The sequence below is a fragment of the Oreochromis niloticus genome, linkage group LG11, assembly GCF_001858045.2.
Source record: "Oreochromis niloticus isolate F11D_XX linkage group LG11, O_niloticus_UMD_NMBU, whole genome shotgun sequence".
NCBI classification, from domain to species: Eukaryota; Metazoa; Chordata; class Actinopteri; order Cichliformes; family Cichlidae; genus Oreochromis; species Oreochromis niloticus.
The window spans coordinates 20,708,582-20,730,304 of record NC_031976.2 but is presented as its reverse complement, the minus strand read 5'-3'; the positions used below and the strand labels follow the sequence as shown (position 1 = coordinate 20,730,304).

Here is a 21,723-nt window from a genome sequence, read left to right as displayed (position 1 = left end):
ATCAGCAATAATACAGCAAATATTTAGCTTACATAATCTTCTGAAAGTCCAGAGTTCAGTGACACAGGTTACGGTGACATGCATCACAGCGATGATGAGAGGGGCTTCTATCGTCAACAGTTTGTGCATTTATTGTTGATCGCCTTTTACGTGGAAATCCGTGATAGACATCATTTCATAGATTTGACAATACATTCCCAATCCTGCTAAATAACCATTTGACATATTTTGGAGACCAATTGTTTACAAAAATAAATAAATAAAAAAGAATTAGCAGTCATTTTATGCTAACTGAAAATGTTCCTTTTAACGATGATTGGGTTTCTTGCATATAAACTCACTTAGAAACTTGCTTTAGCTGCATGTAAACACGAAGCTTTCGTCTCCTAAACAATATTCCTCGTTACTTTACATTATTGCACAAAGCATATGTATGTTTTTTGTTTGTTTTTAATTTTTATATGTATTTCTAAACGTTAAAAGCCCAATTAAAGCAGTGGTTCAGTCCACCTACAGAGAAGCGACTTTTTTCTGCTTCCTTATTCACGTGGAGTCGCCACAGCGGGCAGCTTCGCATGCTTAATTTGGTCGCTTTATTCTAGTTGGATGCCTTTTTACCAACCCCCTAAAAGAGTCGAGCCTCGAGGAGCTTTGCTTTCCCTTAAACACAACTCACACAACTATATATATATATATATATATATATATATATATATATATATGTGTGTGTGTATAGTCATGTTTAATTTTTAATTTATTTAATTTATGACTATTGAAAACAGTCATAGTCAAATGACTATGACAGTCAAACAGTCAAATTAAATGTGTTTGTGAATTCCTGTTTAGTAGTCTCCTCTTCACCTCCCTCGTAAATACAGTGGTGTTGTTCAGATTAATAACAATTATAAAATAATAATAATAATAAGTATAAATCAGTCATTTGTCATAAAACTATCTTCTTCCGAGTAGTCAGCAGGTACCTGTATTAAGTAATATCTCTTGGCTTTATGGTGTCTGTTTATATATCAGTCTCTACCAGCTGGGCCAATTACGCTCACTGCGCTGGCCAATCCTGAGGTGAGACGACCCAGTAAACGAGTAGTGTTTGTCCAGCTGTGAATAAAGAGCTGTAGGTAAAGGGTAGGGGGGCGGTGGGATACAGTGACAGAAGCATTCAGTTGCCACTGTGCTCAGCGGGGTGAGACAAGAGGAGGCCTTTCATTTTACTCCAGCTATGTTGAAGCTACGTGGAATGACGGTGAGGTGTCCCCTCGTGAGAGAGTGCATGGCCGAATTCTTGGGAACTTTCGTCTTAATGGTGAGTGACTCTGAGTTGGATTGTAATTTTCAAAATCAAAAGGAGAAAAGGAATCAATCAAATTAAAAAAAAAAAAAAAATCAAAGCTGGAAAACAGCGTAGAGAAAGAAAAGATGAGTTGAAATGTAAATATGCATATCCCAAATCCTGGACAATTTTTCCAGATCCAGTCTAAGAATCATCCTTTAATTTTTCAGGTTTATTATTTTTGACTTTTCTAAATTTGTGCGTAAAGCATGTGAGTAGCTTGAGTTTGATTTTATACCCTCACATTGACTCAGTGTTTACTGAACCAAACAACTCTCAAAAAAATAAAACAACATAATAGCATCTGATTAAAATTGCTTTTGCCACTGTATCAGATGATTTGAGGTTATTTTGCAAGCACAGGATCTGAGCACCTACAGTCATTGAGTAGATCACAAGGTCCTGTGTTTACCAAAGTATTCGAGAGTCAAATGTGAGGCTATCTGCTCAACAGTTAAAGCAAAAGGGCAACGATTCCACGCACAGCGGCAAATCTACAACAGAATGGCTGAAAATGAAAATGATCAACATGCTGCAATTTCAAGTCAAAGTGCAGACCTCAAGCTGTTGTGAGACCTTAAGAGATCTGTGCATAAACAAATACCCACAAATCACAATGAGCTGAAGCAATATTTTAAAGGCTGGGGGAAAAAATCCTCCACAATGATGTGGGAGACTCATAAACTGATGACTAATAGTCATGGAAAATTATTACTTCAAGTTATTGCTGATAAACCTTGCTCTACAAGCTACTGAAAGACTAGAAGCTTTCAGTTTTTCACAGTCCTGCAGAACCTGTTCTGTGAAAACCTGTCACATGACTGTATATCTATCACTAAAACTAAGGCTGAAGCCAGGTGAAGGTAGTTTTCTTAAAAATTAATAAACGCTTCCTAGAATCGAGGTGGTAGGGATTTATAAGGTGTTCCCAGTCTTATCTCTCTCACTCAAGCATGTTTGTTTTCTGTAGGAAGCAAATTCAGCTCTATGACATTAATGAACTAATCTGAAAAATGTAGGCGTATGAAGTTCGATACATAAATTGACGTAATGCATTTAAAAAAAGCACAATCCATATCAGTTGAAAATAATAGCCCTTAATTGTGCCACATGTCTAAAACAGCTTTTACCGACTGCAAAATCTCTACTGAGATTTTAATGGGAACTTTACCTGCAGTTAGAAAAGAAAAAAAAGATTTAAAAATATATTAAAAAGAATTTTTATAGATTTTGCAGCTTACATGATTTTCCATATAAATCTTTTCGTCTGTGGTGAGATCACAATTTAACAGCCATACCGTCCCTTACAAGGTCACTCAGATAAGACGGGTCATTACAAAGTCTAAAGAGGAGGGCATTAAATTACACTTTAACAAGAACAATTTTGTCTTTGTTTATCAATAAGTTAGTTAAGAAAGATATACTGAAATGTGCTCATGTGCTTTCCTCTCCGTCTATTTAAAGTGAGTTTTGATGTCGGGATTTTTAGCCATGGAAAGATCTCGCTTCTTTGTTCACCTGAGGTTTGCAGTAACTTCTGACTTCTCATGCACCTTCCACCTTCTCTGTCCTCTTTATCTGCCACGAAGCTCTTTGGCTGCGCTGCTGCTGCACAAGTAAAGACCAGCAATGAGACTAAAGGCCAGTTTCTGTCTGGCAACATGGCCTTCTCTGTGGGTGTTATGTCAGCCATGTATCTCACCAAGGGCATCTCAGGTAAGAATTTAGAGCTCTAGAGCTCTATAACGGGCACTAAATTTTTTTTTTTTAAATAGTATCACATTTAAACTCATAACAATATGCTCTGCACAGTCTAAAATCCCTCAGGTAATTATGACTTTTATTGCAGTTATTGAATGAGTATACAAAGTTTATCACCAGCCCTCTCTACAAAGAAGCATTATCCACTATCTTTTACAAACTGTTTCCTTTGGCTCATACCTATGACAATCCGCTGTTATATGATACTATATGGCACCAATAACACAGATAATCAGAGACACGATCACCTGCCTGTGTGTCTAATTACCTTCACTTTTAACTTCTTCTGTATTCTTCTTCTAATATGTGCCCTACATCCCTGCAGGTGCCCATCTGAACCCAGCGGTGACCCTGAGTTTCTGTGTTTTGGGGAAGGTGTCCTGGTCGAGGCTCGTGCCCTATTCCCTCTCCCAGGTGGTGGGGGCTTTCGTGGCGTCGGGGGTTGTCTATCTGGTCTACTACGGTTTGTCTTTTTATTTTTTGTGATATATAAATAAAAAAATTAGTTTGTTTTGTTTCCTGCAACAACTCTGTTTCTGTCACAGATGCTATAATGACTTTTAGTGGAGGAGTGTTGACTGTATACGGCAGAAATGAGACTGCCTCGATATTTGCCACATACCCCTCTGACTACCTTTCTGTGGGCAGAAGTTTCTTTGACCAAGTGAGTGTAATTATTGACAGGATTGGATCTTTTAGCAGCTGCTCCCGTACCTAACGTAATGAGTTGACATTTCTTTAGGTAGTGGGCACCAGCATGTTGCTGTTGTGTATCCTGGGTTTGGAGGAAAAGAGGAACACCCCCGCTCCCTCTGAGCTGGTTCCTGTTGTAGTGGCAGGTGTCGTTCTGGGGATCTCCATTTCAATGTCGGCTAACTGTGGTGCTGCCATAAATCCTGCTCGGGACCTGGGGCCTCGCCTCTTTACCCTAGCTGCAGGCTGGGGGACTGAGGTCTTCACGTAAGTATCTTATCTATCTTACTGTACAGAGTGCAGTACGACAGCTAAAGTTATTGGTTTTATTTAAACTTTGTGTGTATGTCCTAATTTCACAAAAGTATGTCAAAGATTATTAGACACTGGATTAGACACATTGTTTTTGTTACTGATGGCTGCAGGTAGATTAATAGGACCTGGTTTTCAATTGAAATTGTCTTGATTTAAAGTTGTTGACTTACAAAACAAAGACTGCTGAGCTCAGACTAAAGAACTCTGTAGGAAGTTTATTATTTAAATATTTAATATATTATATATTATTAATATATTATGGGTTCTTCACTGTGATAAATGGTTCTCTCAAAGTAAAACTTGTAAAAAAAAAAAATGAATCTGCACTCTTTAACCGTGATGTCCTGCTGCTCTTTGTTCTGCAGGTGTTACAACTACTGGTTCTGGGTACCAGTGGTGGCTCCGCTTGTTGGAGGCGTTTTCGGTAGTTTGATGTATCTCATCTTTATCGACTGGCAGCTGCCTGACCCAGACCAACTTGAGAGGATTTCCACCATCAGTGAAAAACTTGCAAAAAAGCAGCCGGTCACCACATTGGAAAAAGGAGATGAGTTAAAGGCTATGCATTTTTAAACTTTAACACTGAAACTAATGTGAACCTCTGAGCTTATCCAGTGTTAAGTCTCAGATGCTTTGTGATCTGCTGTTAGGGGGGAAAAAAGAAAAAGGAATATCTTCTTTCAAATGATGTAGCTGTTTGCTCCCTAAACACAGCCAGCAGAGATGTGTGTCAGTCATAAGATAAAGTTGTTTGTTTACAATGAAATGTGTGTTTAGTATAATAATCACCGTGTGTCCTTTGTCACTTTGTAGCTGAGAAAACTGCTAGCATGTTCACCTCTTTGTAAATCAGATATAGAGGAGTATGTAGATTTAAACAGTGAAACTCATCTTAGTCCAGTGGCTGGTCTATCTTACTCCCCTCTGTTGTTTTAACACAGTCACATTCTGGCATTTTAGCCTGCAAATGTTTCACATTTATACACAACAACCCAGAAAATTCATGCTTAGCTATGACTTAATATTTGTGAAAAGGTTTTACTTTTCACAATTATTTTACTATTAATTTTTTATTACCGTTCTTGTTTTATTGTTTAACTCAGTGGTGTTAACAGACCTCATGTCTTTTTTCCCCTTGATGATAATTGCACATTTTATACATCAGTCTGTCAAGAGATGTAGTATTTGAGGGACACTGCAGATGAGTTTTTTCAGTGTTTTGGGAGTTTCTGTGAACTCAGAAAGGATAGATATACACACAAAATATAAAGCTTTTAAATATATATACATTATTTCATGTAGATTGAATAGAGACTAATTTGTTCAAACTCCTGAGGGATCTGGAGATTAGAGGAAAAAGCAGGAGCAACCTTCGTGGTCTGTGGTAGACTGCTTCGCCATTATAGTGTGTGTGAAAGCCAGTATCTAGATTCTAATCTAAAGATAAGTGTGGATTTTCCACTCTTGATCCAGTGTTTCACTTTGTTCTGTTGTGTATTAATTATGCCACCTCAGTGTTTTGTTTTGTTTTGTTTGTTTGTTTTTTTGCTTATGGCATTAAAATCAACACCCATTTCCAAAAAACGTTGGGATTCTGTGCAAAATGAAGAGTGCAGTGATTTGTAAATCTCGTAACGAGTGCCACCTGGCAGTTTGCTGTTCTCTGCTGTGTGATTGGCAGAGCAGTCTTGAAAGCACACCTAGGAGGGCGAGGCAGCTCTCGTCTGTGGAGGGTCCAGGAGACGATGGGCTCGCTCTGGCATGAGTGAGTTTGTGCTGCGGATCACAGTTGTTTCTTTTGACATGTGTCTTTGGGCATTTCAGTGTGGCCGGTTTTTGGAATGTAGGTGGTGAAATTAAGGTGTTTGTTTGATTTTTAAGACTAAAAAAATTAAACTGATGTCTGTTTCAACTTTTGGGGTGTTTTTTGTTTTGTTTTTCTTTTCTGGGGGGCGGGGTATCATCGGGGTAGGTGATTAGCCCTGTCTGGGGAACAAATTAGGAAGTTAAAACAGTTTATTTGGAGTGAATGTGACTTTTAAAATAATTAATTGGTTTTAATTTAGCTGACCATAGACTCACAATAACGCTTTCTATTGTTATTCATGTTTAGACTGACACATTTTTCCATATCATGAAAAGTATTTGCTCATATAATTTTGTCAGCAACATGTCTCAACAACAAACAGCTGGAGAGGTGGTACAGCAAGAACAACATCCTGTAACTAATGGGTTTAACTGGAAAATTGAGTGGTATAAAAAAGAGGATCTTGGAGAATTTCTTAGAAGCAAAGTTGGGCAGAAATTCACCAATCTGCATAAAAATTAATTTACTAATTGTGACACAATTTCAGAATAATGCTCGACTTTAATTTTTTGTAATATCAAAAAATCCAGAAAAAAATCTGCCCAAGAAAGAAGAGCTCTTGGGATGCCTGTAATCTCGGGCCGTTTAGGTTGTGATTTTCCTTCTTTCTTTTTTTGGGGGGGAGGCATGACAATCCCTGCACGGCCTCAGGAACTGCTGTCTATGTCTATGGACGCAGTTCACCCTCCTGTCCACAAGTGCAGGTTACAGCACATGATCCAGCATGTTCTTTGGGCCAAAGCTCATTTAAAGAGGACTCGGGCAAAGGGTAAAGCTGTTCTGCGATCAGCAGGGAGGGATTCTGGGATCAAACAGCCTCACACCTCTGCAGACTTTGTTCTGTATTTCACGCCTTGCAATGATATTAATGGAATTTGCTGTTCTTTTCGCCTTTGTGAAGCTCAATTGAGTCGGGCACACATTACAATGTCACCTTCAAAAGTGTCCAAGAATAATTCAGAATGAATAGTTACAAGTTTCAATGTAATGCACCAGTTTTAGGCTGAACCCTTTAATTATTAAACCCGAGGCAAATACTCAGTAATGTTGACCAGAGATTTCCAAAATAAGTTGTAGCAACTTGTAGCAAAGCAGCCACAAATCTTCATCAGTTAAGTTCACTATAATTAATTATTAAGAAAATCGGACTTCTCACACCTGGTAGTGTGAAATGAGTGAAGGCTTACAAAGATGTTGGAGGAGATGGCGCTGACAGACCTGTAGAGGGCGGTATAACACAGAGACAAAATAAAACGCTTGAAAGGCGATGAGGTGTGCTCAGGCTGCTGAGGGAAGGAGCGACTGTTTATCAAGTTTAAAGTGTTAAAAACGGGGAGCGTTCCGTCAGCACGTGCAAACAGCATGAGTGAAATGCCGCAAGACTGTGCTGCCACATTAAATACAGAAGTAAAACACCTATGGGGTGTCCGGTGTGATGGTTTCCTGATTGCAGGAAGTTCAGAGAGAGGAGAAAGTGAAGGAGGTGCAACCCCTCCTCCTGCTCCTTCTCCTCTCCGGCAGCTGAAGCTGAACCCTCCCTTACCTCTGCACGGTGCCTGTCTCCCTCCTCCCACCTCACTGGCCTTTATCATATATCACATAGCGTCGCCTCTTCATCCCCCAGACCTCATCATGACCTCAGCGACAGGAGCAGCGAGGACGTCTCCAAAACCCTGTTTATAACGCAAAGTTGCCAAGGTAAGATCCCTATGCTGGTCTCTCTTAGCTTTGGGTAGCTGCTCCCTATCATCATCTTCTTCTAACATGGTCATGAGGATTTGCTATGCAGTCTCTTTATCCTCTGCAAATATTGACGCGAGTCTCGCTTTGCTTGTGAAGCGTTCAGCTCTTATTGCTGCTCCAGTGTAACCAGGCTCATCCTGTACAGTAGGTACGGCTAGTTTCACCCTCACACCTCTGCAGTAGGCACAGAGTTCCTGTAGGTCGGTATTAGTCATAATAACATTTCCAAACTCAAAGTGAAACTCAGTCCCGCCACTGTGGCGAGCATCACTAGACTGAAAGCATTCGCTCTTAAGGTTACTTAAACCAGGGCCGTGAGCTTTGTGGTACAGTAAGCTTACTTAATAAATGACTACATTCAAGGCAGAGCCTGATGGCTTTTACCTATGATAGCATTATTTTTAATGGGATGCTGTGCAGCTATACTTAAAGCTACATCAGTGTTTATTTACATACTTGTGGAGAGGAGCAAATATCCTAAAGCACACAGATAATGTGTTGAGTGCGTAAGCATACAGTGGAGAATATTAAACCAATGCTGTGCTTTTCCTTCTGGAAGTTGCCTCAGTGGCATACAGCACTGTTGTTGCTTTTTCTTTGAACGGGTTGCATTGTCAGCAGACAGTGCAACATGTTATTAGCAAGTTAGTACTTATTATGGTATCAAACAGATTAGTCTTGTAATGGAGTGCATGGTTTGAAAGGTGTTGAATCAGACAGGCATTGTGTAAAAGAAGGTTACAGCCTGCACAGCCTGTTATCAGAGCATCAAGTGTATGTTGGTTTAACTCTGAAAGTGTTCCACTTTGTTGGCTTCCTGATGACATTGTTAATAAAAGGTAGTTTTGTGGTGTTTGTAACATTACTGTGATAGAACATGATGCAGATTTCATGTACTTACGGTGTGCTATAGCGGTGCCAGCGCTTTGCCTGCAGAATGCTTTGATGTGACCATGTGTAGAGAAGGTGCAGGGACTATAGCACATACTGGGAACAGATCATTTCAAAGCGATGCACCGCCTACAAGACACAAGGAAAACCAAGTCATTTAATTTTGCCTTGGGAAATATATAGCCTGGTCTGTTAGCAGGCTAATTGCATAACAACCTAACTCTGTTAGTTATCTTTTAATCTTTTGTTGTTTCGGTTTCATGTTCTGTGCTTCCTTACGAAAGTTGTGGCATGAAAGTGGTGATCTTGAGATTTATTTCAGCAGGCTTGCATGCAGCTATAGAAAAATAAGTGATTGCAATACATTATTGAAAAGAACTGTAAAATCTGTTCTATAGCATGGATCAAATTGAACCCAGCAGGTGCCTTATGACCATTTCCCTAATTACATCCCAGCAGGCTGAGTTATTATCCTGCTGTATCTCAAGTTTTAGCTTTTTAAGTGATTAACAAGACTGTAAAATAGTGTAATAATGAATTTCCGAGCTTCAAATCCTCTAATGCATCAGCCTAAATCCAGCAGGAGAAAAGAAAGGAATTCTGCTCAGAGGCCAAGAAAGGTGTTTGGATATTTAGTGTGCCCTCACTCCCCTGGATGCCAGCGTTATTTCATAATGGCATTTCTTGGGTCCTGTGGGTTATAGAAGATGCCACTCACAGATGGAGAGGGGGGGGGGATGACAGCTGAAAGGCTGGAGAGAGAAGAGATGTGCAAGAACATGGCAAACACTCTCACTCATTAGTACCTGTTAGAATTATAAATGGGTAGTATATATAGGGTGGAAAGTGAGCAGGGGACATGGAAAAAGGGGACTGTACGTCAGGCTGAGAGATAATGTTGGAAACTCGAGCTGAAAACTGATCAGCTCAGCTCACATGGAGAAAAACAAAGCAGCTCTTTCTCAGGAGTATTGATTAGATGCTGGCTCCCAGTCAGCTACCCCTGACTGTCATATTGTATCTTGTAGTATCCACAACAAAAGCAAGGCAAAGATTATAATGCCTCACCTGCCATGCCTTTTAGCCCATGTACTTAGCTGTGGTAAAAGAGTGAATAAAAGCAGGGAGGTGTGTGATATTAATAGGTCAGCATAAACGTCGACAGGAGAGAAGAGAAGATGCTTAACTGTGCTATGCATGCAAAAAATGCTGCTCCATTACTCTCTTTGATCCACTATAGGGAGAGGCTGACAGTGGATCTGGCCCCAGCCACCAGCCACCAGAGACAGTGTGCTACAGAGACAGATGCAGCTCTCTGTTGAATGTCATATCCTCATTATGGCCCAAAAGAGACCAGAGAGAGCCTGGTGTGTGTGTGTGTGTGTGTGTGTGTGTGTGTGTGTGTGTGTGTGTGTGTGCGTGCATGTGTCGTGTTGTGCAGTGGTTTTAATGCTTGACTGATTTTCACTGTCTAAATGGGAGGGCAAAGCTGTGAAAAGAAAAAAAAAGAAACATTACAGTAAGTAGGTTGCATCACCTGGCCGTGGTTTGGCTTGAAACTAAAAGAGCTATTTCCCTTCCATGCACAATCACATTTTTATGGCTCTCATTTCACTTTTTTTCCTGCTCGTGCTCTGTAGACAGTCAGCTCTGTAGTCTCCCCTGTATCCTCCTCAGTCTCACCCACCTCCCTTCTTTCCCTTGGCAGACAGTCCCATGGGCCAGAGCAGAAGGACGCCAGCAGAGTGGAGATGTTCAGAAAGAGGCCTCCCCCAGGTCAGTACATTCATCACATCTGCAGTTAAACTAGTTTCATCCAGTGTGGCTTGACAATGAGAAATGCAGTTAACCAAATGACAAGGTAGATGCCATGTAGACGTGGAAGGTGTGATGCATGCTGCACGATAGCAAGAATGCATTCACATATTTATCTACAGGCAGAAACAACATGCTGGAAAACAAACATTCAACACATTTCAGACTATCATAACATATTAAACAGCACTTATTACTGAAGCCCATCTGCAGATTCCCAGACAGACAATGTATTATGACACCAGTTCTCTGGAGGGGAGGGTGGGGGCTCTAAAACAACCAGATGGAAATGACTGAAAGATAAATTATACAAGTTTTCACAAACACTGGCCGAACACAGCATTAGCCTTCAGTTCAATTCAATTTTATTTATATTTCACCAAATCACAATAACAGTTGACTCAAAGCACTTTATATTGTAGGGTAAAGACCCTAAAATAATAGAGAGAAATCCCAACAGTCAGACAACCCCATCTGAGGAAGTACTTGGAGACAGTGGGAAGGAAAAACTCCCTTTAAACAGGAAGAAACCTGCAGCAGAACCAGGCTCAGATTGGGGGATCTATCTCCCACAACTTATTTTACATAGTTTGACAGTATCATTAAATGCTTCTGTGGTTAATAAAACAAAGGAGATTCCCGAATTATTCCTAAATTAACTGTATAAGTTATTTATAGCTTACTACTTGCTCTTAAACCCGGTGGGGCAGCACATTGGTCGCTTTGTATGTGGACTTTGCATGTTATCGCTGTACCAGTGCGGACTCTCTCCTGGTATTTATTGTCTTGTTGTCCAGTAATTTTCCTTTTTATTCTTTTTATTAATTAATTAATTTGTTCTACACGCTGCTGTGAGAAAGACTGCCATCGAAAAGACTTTCATTGTACAAGCTGCACAATGACAATAAAGAATCTGTCTATATACTAGTAATGTTCTTGTTTGGTTACTCTGGGATTCTAAATATGGCCGTAGGTGTGAATGGTTGTCAGCCCTGAAATAGACTGGCAACCTGTCCAGGGTATACCTTGCCCTGCATCAGCTGGGATAGGCTCCCAACCTCTCTGCGACCCTGAACTGGATAAGATGTTAAAAAAACCCACTTGGGAATAACATTCTTAAACGTGACTTTTGTGTGTGTGGCATTGATATAGATGTATGGTAATGCCTGACTCAAGCTCCAAGCACCGAGAGGCATTTTAGCCATGAGAAGTCACTTTTCAGACCCCAAAAAGTAAGTGGGAAAAGGCCAAGTGTCTCAGTTATGTGCTAAGTCCGCACAGAACCAGAGTACTAGTTCAAGCTAGTGAACACTAACAAAGGGTCTCCAAACAAGTCATACTGTCCCCTTTCTCATTTCTCATTTCCTGCATTCTCAATTCCTCTCATCTTGGTCCTTCCCATCAGAAAGATGAACAGAGGAGGCGAGGGAGAGAGAGCACTTTAACAAAATGAGACATTCTGGAGCCGTAACCCAATGTGAAAAGATTTTTAATCAATCCCACACAAACTGTGAAGGGCTGAAAGTTTGATCACGCAGTTAAATAACTGAGCGGTGTATGGACTGAAAGGACTGTAGAGTCTGTTGCATATATTCCAGCTGTGTGACACCTCTTTTATAAAGTGTTAAAATAAACACGCTCCTGCAAAGGATACATCTTTTCTGGCAAGCCTCCTCTCTCCTCAGTCCTCCAGATGCATTTTAGGAGCTGAGACGTCCTTCAGTGATCACTGACATGGATTTCAGGGCCAGAAGCAAGACGACAGAGGAGAGGGGAGATTAGGAGGCACACATTATAGAAAATGAGAAGTGTTCTCTGTTCTCACAGTCTGACTGTTTCGTAAAGCGGGTGTTTTGATTGCAGTTGATGCTTGTTTGGAGAAGAGGCACTGGTGTAAGCAGAAAATGCTAATTATTAGAATACAAGAAAAGAATGGCGATTAGGTACAGGTGAGACATGAATATAATAGCGAGGTTTATGCAAGGCAAAAACTTGACTAATGTTGAATTAATTAATTAATTAATTAATTGCCATCATTGATTAGGTGGTAAGTGGAGTATGGTATTTATGTACCGCCTTTCTATTGAATTTGAGCTCTCAAATCACTTTCTACTGCAATCTCATTCACCCAATCACACTCAGAGTCATACAGCAGTATTAGCAGTGCTTTTATCTGTCTATCCCTAAGCCTTCGCACGATCTGTGTGCGCTCATCTCTGAAAAGAAAAAGTCAAATCCGAGCTCGTGATCTCTGAATACAAGACGCCTGCAGATGCGATCAAAGTGAAGTGGTTTCATCAGTGATGCATTGCAGGTCATTAAAGAGACTGTATAATGTCATTGTTGTACCTTGCCGTCATCAGCCCACATCCATAATTCCTCAAATCAGGTCTGATACGTTTAATCTAACTCTTCATGTGCCAAAACAACCTGCTGTTTGTAGAGGAGATGCCTGTTCGCCCCCCGCAGTGCTTTGTTTTGGTTTCTTAGGCGCATGCTTCACATATAGATCAGGGAGAGCCTCAGCCTGAACACGAGGCTCGCTGCTCAGCACGTGCCCGGGCACCTGTCTGGCCCTTCCCACTGCGGCGCACCTTCTAACGTTAGGCTCACGCAGGACACTGAACTCCTGCACCGGACATTTTGGCTCTAAACGACAGTTGGACTCCACACAAGAAAAAAACGACTTTGGATCCAAAATGGCGACCAGTTTCGGCTGTAGGACCCGTGGTGATGCGGCTTCCATGGTAACGCCTCTCGCCTTTGAGATTGCGTAATGCCTACATGAGCATCAGTGTTTATGTTTCGGATGAGGCTGACAGTGAGGATGCAGCCCGTGTGGCTTGATGACGCTGCACTGTTTGACATCGTTCCTTCAAACTTCACATAAAGCACGATGTTCTCAGCAAATACGAGTCTGAGCCCTGCGCTTTATTTTCCTAATTAGAAAAAAAAAGATGACATCACTGATTCCGCGGAAGGAGGGAGACGAATCAGCAAGGGGTGGACATCGCGTGCACGTGTGTATATTTTGGGGGAGGGGCTGGAGCAATAAGCAACAGAGAGGCTGGGACTGGGATTGAGCCTCTAATCAAACTTGACTGAGCTGGGGCCGGAGCTTCGTGCGCGCGTCCTTGCGGAGTCGTGACGGTCAGATGTGGCTGTGACTTGCTACTGAAACAGCGCATATCCAACGATTTAAAAAGAAAAAAAAATCACACTGTGACTTAAAGAAATTTAAGATGACAGTGCTCAAAGACATCCCGGAGAAATGGTTTCCGGTCGTTCTTTTCCCCCTGCAAGGAAAGAAAAAGAGAGGACTGGATGGAAGAAAATCGAAAAAGAGACGGACAGGTACGAGTCTGTGCGGGGAAAATTAAGGCAGAAGTTGGGAAGGAGTCTTTACTGTCTTCACCGCCAGGAGGCTGTTCATCGTGCAAACTATTTATTTATTTGTTTCCTAATAAATATCATCTCATCTTCATCCCATCTGAGTCCAAGTCTCATTCCTGCTGCTTCATCTCTCTCTCACTCCCTTTTGCATATGTGTCTGGATACATTACCTCATCATATTACATCTCTGCATCACAGACCTAATTGGTTTGTTTGGGTTTTTGTTTTTTGCACTGTAGCACTTTGTGTCATCAGTGAGTGTTCACGTTTTTACACATCAGCATTCTCCTAAGATTTAATAACAGAGATACCTGTCGTTCTTCTGATTTCACACTTCACTCGTCTGTCTGTATCTTTTGCAGTTGACCCCAACAGACTTAAACTAGTCGCTTAATCTCAGCTGTTTCCCGGTGTTTAGTGCTGACTGTGAATCTCTGGTACTTCAGTGAATTATGCCACAAACCAGAGTTTTGCTTGGATCCGGTGTAAATATGTGGCTGATGTCCTTGTCTCTGCTGCGTGAGTCCCTGATCAATCTTCCAGGCGCCAGCCCTCCTCTGCACTGCTCCATCTGTATTCTTATTCCTTCGCTTAACTATCTCAAATCACCCTGGATGTGCACCTTCATCTGACCTCCACTCCATCATTCTCTGACTCTGTCACTAGCATTGTTTTCCAGCAAATTAGATCACCGTATGCGCGTGCTGGGCTGCACACGACTCCGCTATCCCCTTTTCACCTAATTAGATCATCCACTGTGAGTGATGCTCACGTCTCCGCAGTCTGATCTGACCCTGACTTAGTTTTAGTCATGGCAGGGACATTAGCGCTTCCCGTACTGTAATTCACACTGAATGACTGTGGCTGTTATTGTCCTGAATTCAATCTGCACTAACTCTGTTGTGCGAGTGTGTGTCGCTTGTGGAGACGTAAGGAAATTGTGTCCTCACATGTCCAGCCATGAGCAGAGACAGTGTTAAAGAGACAGGAAGGTGGATGAAACAAAATTAGTGCTTTTGTATTAGGTTACAGTTACTCTTTCTATATGACATTAGTTATTTTAGTTTAAATCGATATTTATTAACTCGTTTGTGTCTCAGCCCTTTATGGAAACCTTATGCTGGAAGTAAGGCTGCCACTGAAAGTTTCTCCGTAATGGAGCTTTATAGATTCACGCAGGTTTACTGTATGGTGTGCAGCTTGCGTCAGGGCTTCTAATGCCCTTGAAGTTGTCAGAGACATTAAACACTTACTGAGCAGTTTGTTAAAGATGCTCATGCATTTAGGCTGAGGTGTTCAGCTTGCACAGCAGTGGCTGGGACAGACACAGGCTGGTCCTGACTTCACATTGGTGCTTAGCTGGCACAAGGATCTTGGCTTTTCTCAGCAGCCTTGGCACTGCACGTCAGACAGATCTCTCTGGTGGACATTTGTCCCAGAAAATAGCACGATGACCTTCAGCTTAGGAGGAGAAATGCCAGAGGGATTGGAAAAGTTTGTGGATTGTGCACAATCACATTCACAAGCCTGATATTGTACTTGTCAGAGTTTGGGAACATTGGTATCATTAACCCACAGCTGTTTTGCATGCACCCAGAAATCTCACATCTGCCAGATAGAAACTCCAAGAAAGGGAAGTTGATGCCTAAAACAATTTTTCTTATGTAACTGTTTAGAATTTTTTCTAATAAATGGTGCTACTCGACAACAGCCGCAGTGACAGATACGAATATAAAAAACAAAAGTATTTCACTTGCTTTTGGAAACAATGAAAAAGAATTTGCCTCTTCCTGGGGGCTTTGTCACACTTACATGCTTTGGATCATACAAACAAATTTTAATAATAAACAAAGTTAAAGACTATAGTTTTGTATTTACTTGCGTTAACATCCCTGTGGAGGAATTTTGGTCCACTCTTCTCCGCAGAACTGTTTTAATTTAGTCGTACTGGATGGTTTTCCAGCATGAGCGGCCTTTTAAAATTCACACAAAAATGTCTCAATCTGATTTTGTGGCTGTGGCTCAGGAGGTAGCGCAGGTTATCTATTAAGCAGAAGGTCCCAACACTTTTTCCATCTGCATGCCAGAGTGTCCTTGGGTGAGATACTGAACCCCCAAATTGTTGAATGTTAGATAAATATAATAAAAATATACAAATATATTAAAAAAGAAGAACGAGAAGGGGCAAATACTTTTTCAGGGCACTGTGTAATGAATTTTGACCATGCTTTTGTCTTCTCGGTCTTCTTTTTCCGGTCGTGGCAGATAGTTAATCTTCACTAAGCGTGGTTCTGCTTGAGGTCTCTATGTGGTAACAGGGAGTTGCCAGCCCAACAAGCACTTTACTGGAAATTATTGGGTTGTTGGGGTTAGTTCTCTAATGTTGTATGGTCTTTGCCTGCTCTTTGTATGGTCTTTGTTCACCGTAGTTGTGAACTGACCTCTTTTAAATAAAACTGAGCAAAGTACATTTAAATATGTATTTTGCTCAAAGGATATAATCATTTCTGCTATTGTCCCACTAATTGTCAGTCTCACACAACACCGTCAGAAATAAGTGGACGTAATGTGTTTTTCTGAGTTGACTAAATCCACCCTGACAAAAGCGCAGCTGGTCTAAAGCCGACCAGAGCTAATCTGTCACATCAGATCGGTCTTATAACCTGACAGCAAAGTGCAGCTCTAATGGGATCACTTTAAGTGGCCTCTGTCTCTTTTGGTGAAGCTGAATGCAGCAGGGACACAGATGTAGGTTATGAGCAGTGCGAAAGTTTCACCGTGCTGCAGAAACACAGGAAACCACAGTGTCTTTGTTTATGTGCCGGCATTTGATTATAGCCTATTGGTTTCTGTTGTGTGATGTCCCTTCCTGTGGCACCTCACTGCCTTTCACAAATCTGTCAAAAGTATGCTAAGGACTGTGCTTTTGTGCACAAAACATGCGCTTGGCCTTGGATATTATTACTTTGGTGTGCATGTGTGAGTATGTGTGTGTGCATGTGTGTGTGTGTGTGTGTACAGCCCTGCAAAATGACCAGTCATTTGATTTTAAAAGCCATTTAATATTAGAAGAGAAGCGACTGGTGGTGGAGAAAGATGAGAAGGGGAACTCCCAACCTACTTTGCATTAGCATAACAGAAACCTAAAAACAGCAATAGGATAAAGTGCACGGTCAGGAGGAGGGGTGCACAAGAGATTGAGCACAGGAAAAAGAAACAGTCTTAATTTTACTCTCTGAAACTTGGAGACTATACTATGATCTACCTTTATCGGTGCCTTAACTTTTGCACGCACACTCGACTGCACATCTGGTTAATAACAAGGAGTAGTAGCAGCTAATGAAACATCAGCGGTAATTGGCCTGCTAATTTCTTTTGCAAGCCTCCTGCCTGACATTCTGTATCTATCACACTCAACCGACGCACAGCACATTCGCTGACGTATGAATACATGCTTCCACACTGTCGGCTGTCTTCTTCCATGCTGACCTGTACAACTGCAATTGCACACAATATAATAACATTTTATATAATAACACTCATAAATTCTGAATCTCCATTACCATTATTAAGTAAGATAGCATCCAAGTATCTTGTACTATATATTCTAATCACAGTCGAGCCTTCTGTACATAGTACTTCATTTATCTTATTTGTTATTCTATGCTTATTACTCTTTTCTTTATTTTAGTTATTTGTTTTACTGTGAGGGGATCTCACAAAGTAAAAAAAATCATTGCTCAGCATATCCACTGTGTTTTTGGGTGTATATGGCAAACGTCTTGATGTCACTGCTTGATTCCCTCTCTTTTGTTTCCAGATTTTAAGAAGCTGTTAACAGTGCCGACATTTTTAAACTCTGCAGTTTGCCAAACATGCTAAACATTCATTCTTATGCAGACTTACTGCATGTGTTTGTTTTGATGCCTTAATGACTCATCTTGTGTGTTGTGTTTCCGCAGAGGAGGAGAGAAGGGTCAGAGCCAATGACAGAGAGTACAACGAAAAGTTTCAGTATGCAGTAAGAGAGTTTGCTGTTTTCTATTGTACATATTCAAAAAGTTTAGACTCGTAAAATGATTTAACTAAGAGGTATATTTTTCCTTCCTTATCCTCCAGAGTAACTGCATCATGACATCCAAGTACAACATCATCACGTTTCTGCCCGTCAACCTGTTTGAGCAGTTCCAGGAAGTAGCCAACACCTACTTTCTTTTCCTGCTCATACTACAGGTGAGAAATCAAAGACAGACAGGAGGCACAGGGAGCACATGATTTTCTGGTGAACTCCCTTAAAGGACCCTGATCAGTAACTGTTAATTAAAGTTTGGTGGTACAAAATTAGATGAAGATTGATACATTCAAAATTCAAATGACTGATCTGTAACCTATTGTTGAATAGAGCCTCACAGTTTCCTGCACTTGAGAATATGATGACAAAAAACATCATCGATGTGGAATATGAGATCAGTTATTTCATAACAAATCATTTCAAGCACGTTTCACTGTCAACAAGTGCCTGTCTACCACCTGATAATGTCATAATGTCTAGTGGATGGAGTAACATGAAAATTCATACACACAGGGTGCTTAGTTATCTCATCGAGTAAAGGAGGCAAACTATATGTTGTAAGGCCGCTGCAGAGACCCAAGGCCACTTGCTGCTCCTCTTCCCCCTGTTCTCTCCTCTAGCTTTCCTGTCATAATAAAGCCGAAAAAGAGGCTTAACCCTGCTGATGCTTGGAACTTTTTCTCCACACCAGCAGCAAAATTTCATTATGTGCACTACTTTGGTACTCTACTGTATGATTGTAGTGATGGCATATTATTAATTATCAATATTTTAAATAGTAGTAAATGAGTGTGTAATCGAATGATATGCAGTGAAACCTGCACATCATTAGCACGTGACTGTGGGGCAGTGAGGATGCTGATTTGAAGTCCAGGCTAACAGAGCTGCTGTTAAAGCCACTGTAAGTTCTCCTGTTCACTAGGCTAGAGATATTGAGTTAGTTTCAATCTTAAACCTTGCTAGATAAAATTAAATCATACCCCCTCGGTTCCCATAAACTCATTTCAAAGCCCAAAAATGTCATATTATTTTATAGTTAAAATAAAAGCATGTTTGGTTCCTAACACTCTGGTGAAGTTAGGGGCCTATTATTGAACAAATGCTTATTTTAAAACTACCCAAACAAATCAGTGTACTGTAGCTTCGTTGTTTTTGCCTCCTTGGTACTGTCTTACCACGATTTTGTACCATCAGGTACGCTCACCATCATAACAAGCTGTCTTTGATGTGGCTGGGGGCAGACGTAGCTATCTCTGTATCTTCCACTGCCTTTGTCTTCCTTTTTAAAAGTAATTTGCATAATAAGCTTTGTCTCCCTGTGTTTAGTTGATACCTCAGATCTCCTCCCTCTCCTGGTTCACCACCATCGTGCCTTTAGCTCTGGTGCTGAGCATCACTGCAGTAAAGGATGCCACGGATGACTACGTGAGTATGTTTTCATGCACCACAGGCACAGATACGAGTCTGTATTTCTACTACACGTTGCCTTTTGTCATCTCCAGTTTCGTCACAAGAGCGACAACCAAGTGAACAATCGTCAGTCTCAGGTCCTCATCCGTGGCTCGTGAGTCATTACATCTGACAACTTACCTGTTCAGATTTTACCCATCTTGATTTAAGAGGTTTCTTAAAATAGAGCAGCATCGGTTACTTCTTCTTTTTTACTGTTTCTCTTCGTTTTGCTCTTCCAGGCTTCAAAATGAAAAGTGGATGAATGTTCGAGTGGGTGATATTATTAAACTTGAAAACAACCAGTTTGTGGCAGTAAGTGTGCACCCAGCACAGAAACAAAAGAAAACATAGTGATCAGTAGTCCGAAAAGGCCCATTTATCTACCATTACAACAGCTTAGTGTTCAACACCAGCATCTTCTTGTATTTTTAGTCCTCTGTTTGATCATAATAGCTTTCAGTAGACCACAAGCTCTGATGCTAAATGGATTGTAATGCATTAGGTGCCTCATTAGAAGTGCTACATTTAATCACTAACATGCTTTCAGTTGCAATTACTCTGCCTTTTCTTGTAGCTGTAATAGATGCAAACTGTTGTTGCTGTGTCATCAGCGCTTTTCTCGTTCAGTCCATGTTGACTGTGCCGATGCTAATCTCAGTTGTTGTATCCATTTTCAGGCTGACCTGCTCCTGTTGTCTAGCACTGAACCTCATGGTCTCTGTTACATCGAGACAGCCGAGCTAGACGGGTCAGAAAACACGCTGCACCTCAACATCTGTTCGCGCAACCTAAAAAACCTAAAATCTGCAGAAGCAACGCAACTCTACATCTAAACTGCTGTGTGTGGTTTTATCTTGCAGAGAGACCAATATGAAGGTGCGTCAGTCTGTGTCAGTGACATCTGAACTTGGAGACCCGAACAACTTGGCTTCATTTGACGGTGAGTTAGGAGGAGAAATTTGTTTTCTCTTTTTGCATTGCAGAATAAGGATTCACGGTCTTCAGCATGCACCAGGAAGCTTGGATCAAATGTTTTCTCAATCATGCTAATGCACATTTGTGATAACAAATGCACACTAACATTCACACATACACACAAACAGAGACACACACTTTCTGTACCGCTCCACCACCAGTGAATGGCAGCCTATCACACAGCCACCGCATCACTGTGTCAGCACATCACACCCACTCACTCCTCACCTGCTCAGGAAAATGCATTACTGCAGCAAATCTGCTCACGTTTTGCCTCACATCAGCTTACAAAAGGTGTGCGATCCTCCCTCTGTGCACGTGTTCAGGTGCACGACAACAGCGTGATGTCATCTGGGTGATTAATTCAATTCTAAAAACATAGCAGTGAGTGGATTCAGATGACTGTGACTGAGCATCTTATTAACATTTGTGTGTTTACTTGTCCGCATTCTTCTTTGTATGAAGGCGAGGTGGTGTGTGAGCCTCCCAACAACAAGCTGGATCGTTTTTCCGGGACTCTGTACTGGAGAGAGAAGAAATACAGCCTGACCAATCAGAACATGCTCCTCCGAGGATGTGTGCTCCGCAACACAGAGGCTTGCTATGGCCTGGTCATCTTTGCAGGTAAGTGTGTGCATGTTTGCACAGAAAAATAATGCATTTGGTGTATGTTGCAAATCTTACCCTGTTTCTGTTTGCCAGGCCCAGACACCAAGCTAATGCAGAACAGCGGTCGCACCAAGTTTAAGCGTACGAGTATCGATCGATTGATGAACACACTGGTCCTCTGGGTAGGACATCCCACACTTCTCATTTTCATAGCTCATAACTATTTCAGGACATGATCTCACTGGCTTGAATTTAGTTTCATATATCTACACTAGTGATGTATTCTGCTCTAACTTAGGCTTAAATGACTACAGATTTAACTGTAACATTTATTCATTTACTCCTCTCTTTTTTTGTCTGTGTCCATTTTCTGTCAGATATTTGGCTTCCTGGTGTGTATGGGTATGATCCTGGCTGTGGGTAACGCAGGGTGGGAGAAAGAGGTGGGGTCCTTGTTCCAGAGCTACCTGGCTTGGGACACTCCTGTGAATAACTTCCTGTTCTCGGCCTTCCTCTCCTTTTGGTCCTACGTCATCATTCTTAATACCGTCGTGCCTATCTCTCTATATGTCAGGTAGGAAGAAAACAATAGATCTATAAGAATGTATAAATGATGCTTACAGACCAAAACCCTGTGTTTGCCTTTCCCACATATAAACTGGTGTTTATAAAGAAAGAATGTACGGACCTCATGGATAGAATACTGTGCAAAAGTCTTAAGCCAACCCTCATTTCCTCAGATTTTGCTTCCAAGGAGCCAGGCTTACTTTTTTAAAGTGGTCTCAAGCAAAG

General features: G+C 41.2%; 2 protein-coding genes across 3 annotated transcripts in view; both read left to right on the top strand.

The window, feature by feature from the left end:
- The first annotated feature begins 1,134 nt into the window (after positions 1–1,134).
- On the top strand, positions 1,135–5,794 carry aqp10a (aquaporin 10a). The gene is made up of 6 exons (XM_003450962.5): positions 1,135–1,318; positions 2,935–3,061; positions 3,432–3,569; positions 3,652–3,770; positions 3,849–4,066; positions 4,480–5,794. The coding sequence occupies exons 1-6, from the start codon at positions 1,235–1,237 to the stop codon at positions 4,685–4,687; spliced, it is 894 nt and encodes a 297-aa protein (XP_003451010.1). The 5' UTR covers positions 1,135–1,234; the 3' UTR covers positions 4,688–5,794.
- Positions 5,795–7,277: 1,483 nt separating this feature from the next.
- atp8b2 (ATPase phospholipid transporting 8B2) overlaps positions 7,278–21,723 on the top strand; it is a 28,899-nt gene continuing 14,453 nt past the window's right edge. The window contains exons 1-12 of one of the 2 annotated variants that reach the window (XM_005472680.4): positions 7,278–7,679; positions 10,324–10,391; positions 17,786–17,844; positions 17,943–18,056; positions 19,222–19,320; positions 19,398–19,459; positions 19,587–19,659; positions 20,025–20,095; positions 20,208–20,287; positions 20,788–20,946; positions 21,025–21,113; positions 21,309–21,505. In XM_005472680.4, the coding sequence (XP_005472737.1) occupies positions 10,367–10,391; positions 17,786–17,844; positions 17,943–18,056; positions 19,222–19,320; positions 19,398–19,459; positions 19,587–19,659; positions 20,025–20,095; positions 20,208–20,287; positions 20,788–20,946; positions 21,025–21,113; positions 21,309–21,505 (1,028 nt within the window). In that variant the 5' untranslated portion in view covers positions 7,278–7,679; positions 10,324–10,366. Of the gene's footprint in view, positions 7,680–10,323; positions 10,392–13,091; positions 13,785–17,785; positions 17,845–17,942; positions 18,057–19,221; positions 19,321–19,397; positions 19,460–19,586; positions 19,660–20,024; positions 20,096–20,207; positions 20,288–20,787; positions 20,947–21,024; positions 21,114–21,308; positions 21,506–21,723 lie in introns of those variants that run through there. The other variant, XM_005472679.4, reaches the window with a different exon arrangement.

Coding starts and splice junctions, on each gene's coding strand:
- aqp10a (XM_003450962.5), top strand. CDS start 1,235: ATGTTGAAGCTACGTGGAATGACGGTGAGGTGTCCCCTCGTGAGAGAG. Junction 3,062..3,431: donor TCTCACCAAGGGCATCTCAG/GTAAGAATTTAG, acceptor ACATCCCTGCAG/GTGCCCATCTGAACCCAGCG. Junction 3,771..3,848: donor GCAGAAGTTTCTTTGACCAA/GTGAGTGTAATT, acceptor ACATTTCTTTAG/GTAGTGGGCACCAGCATGTT.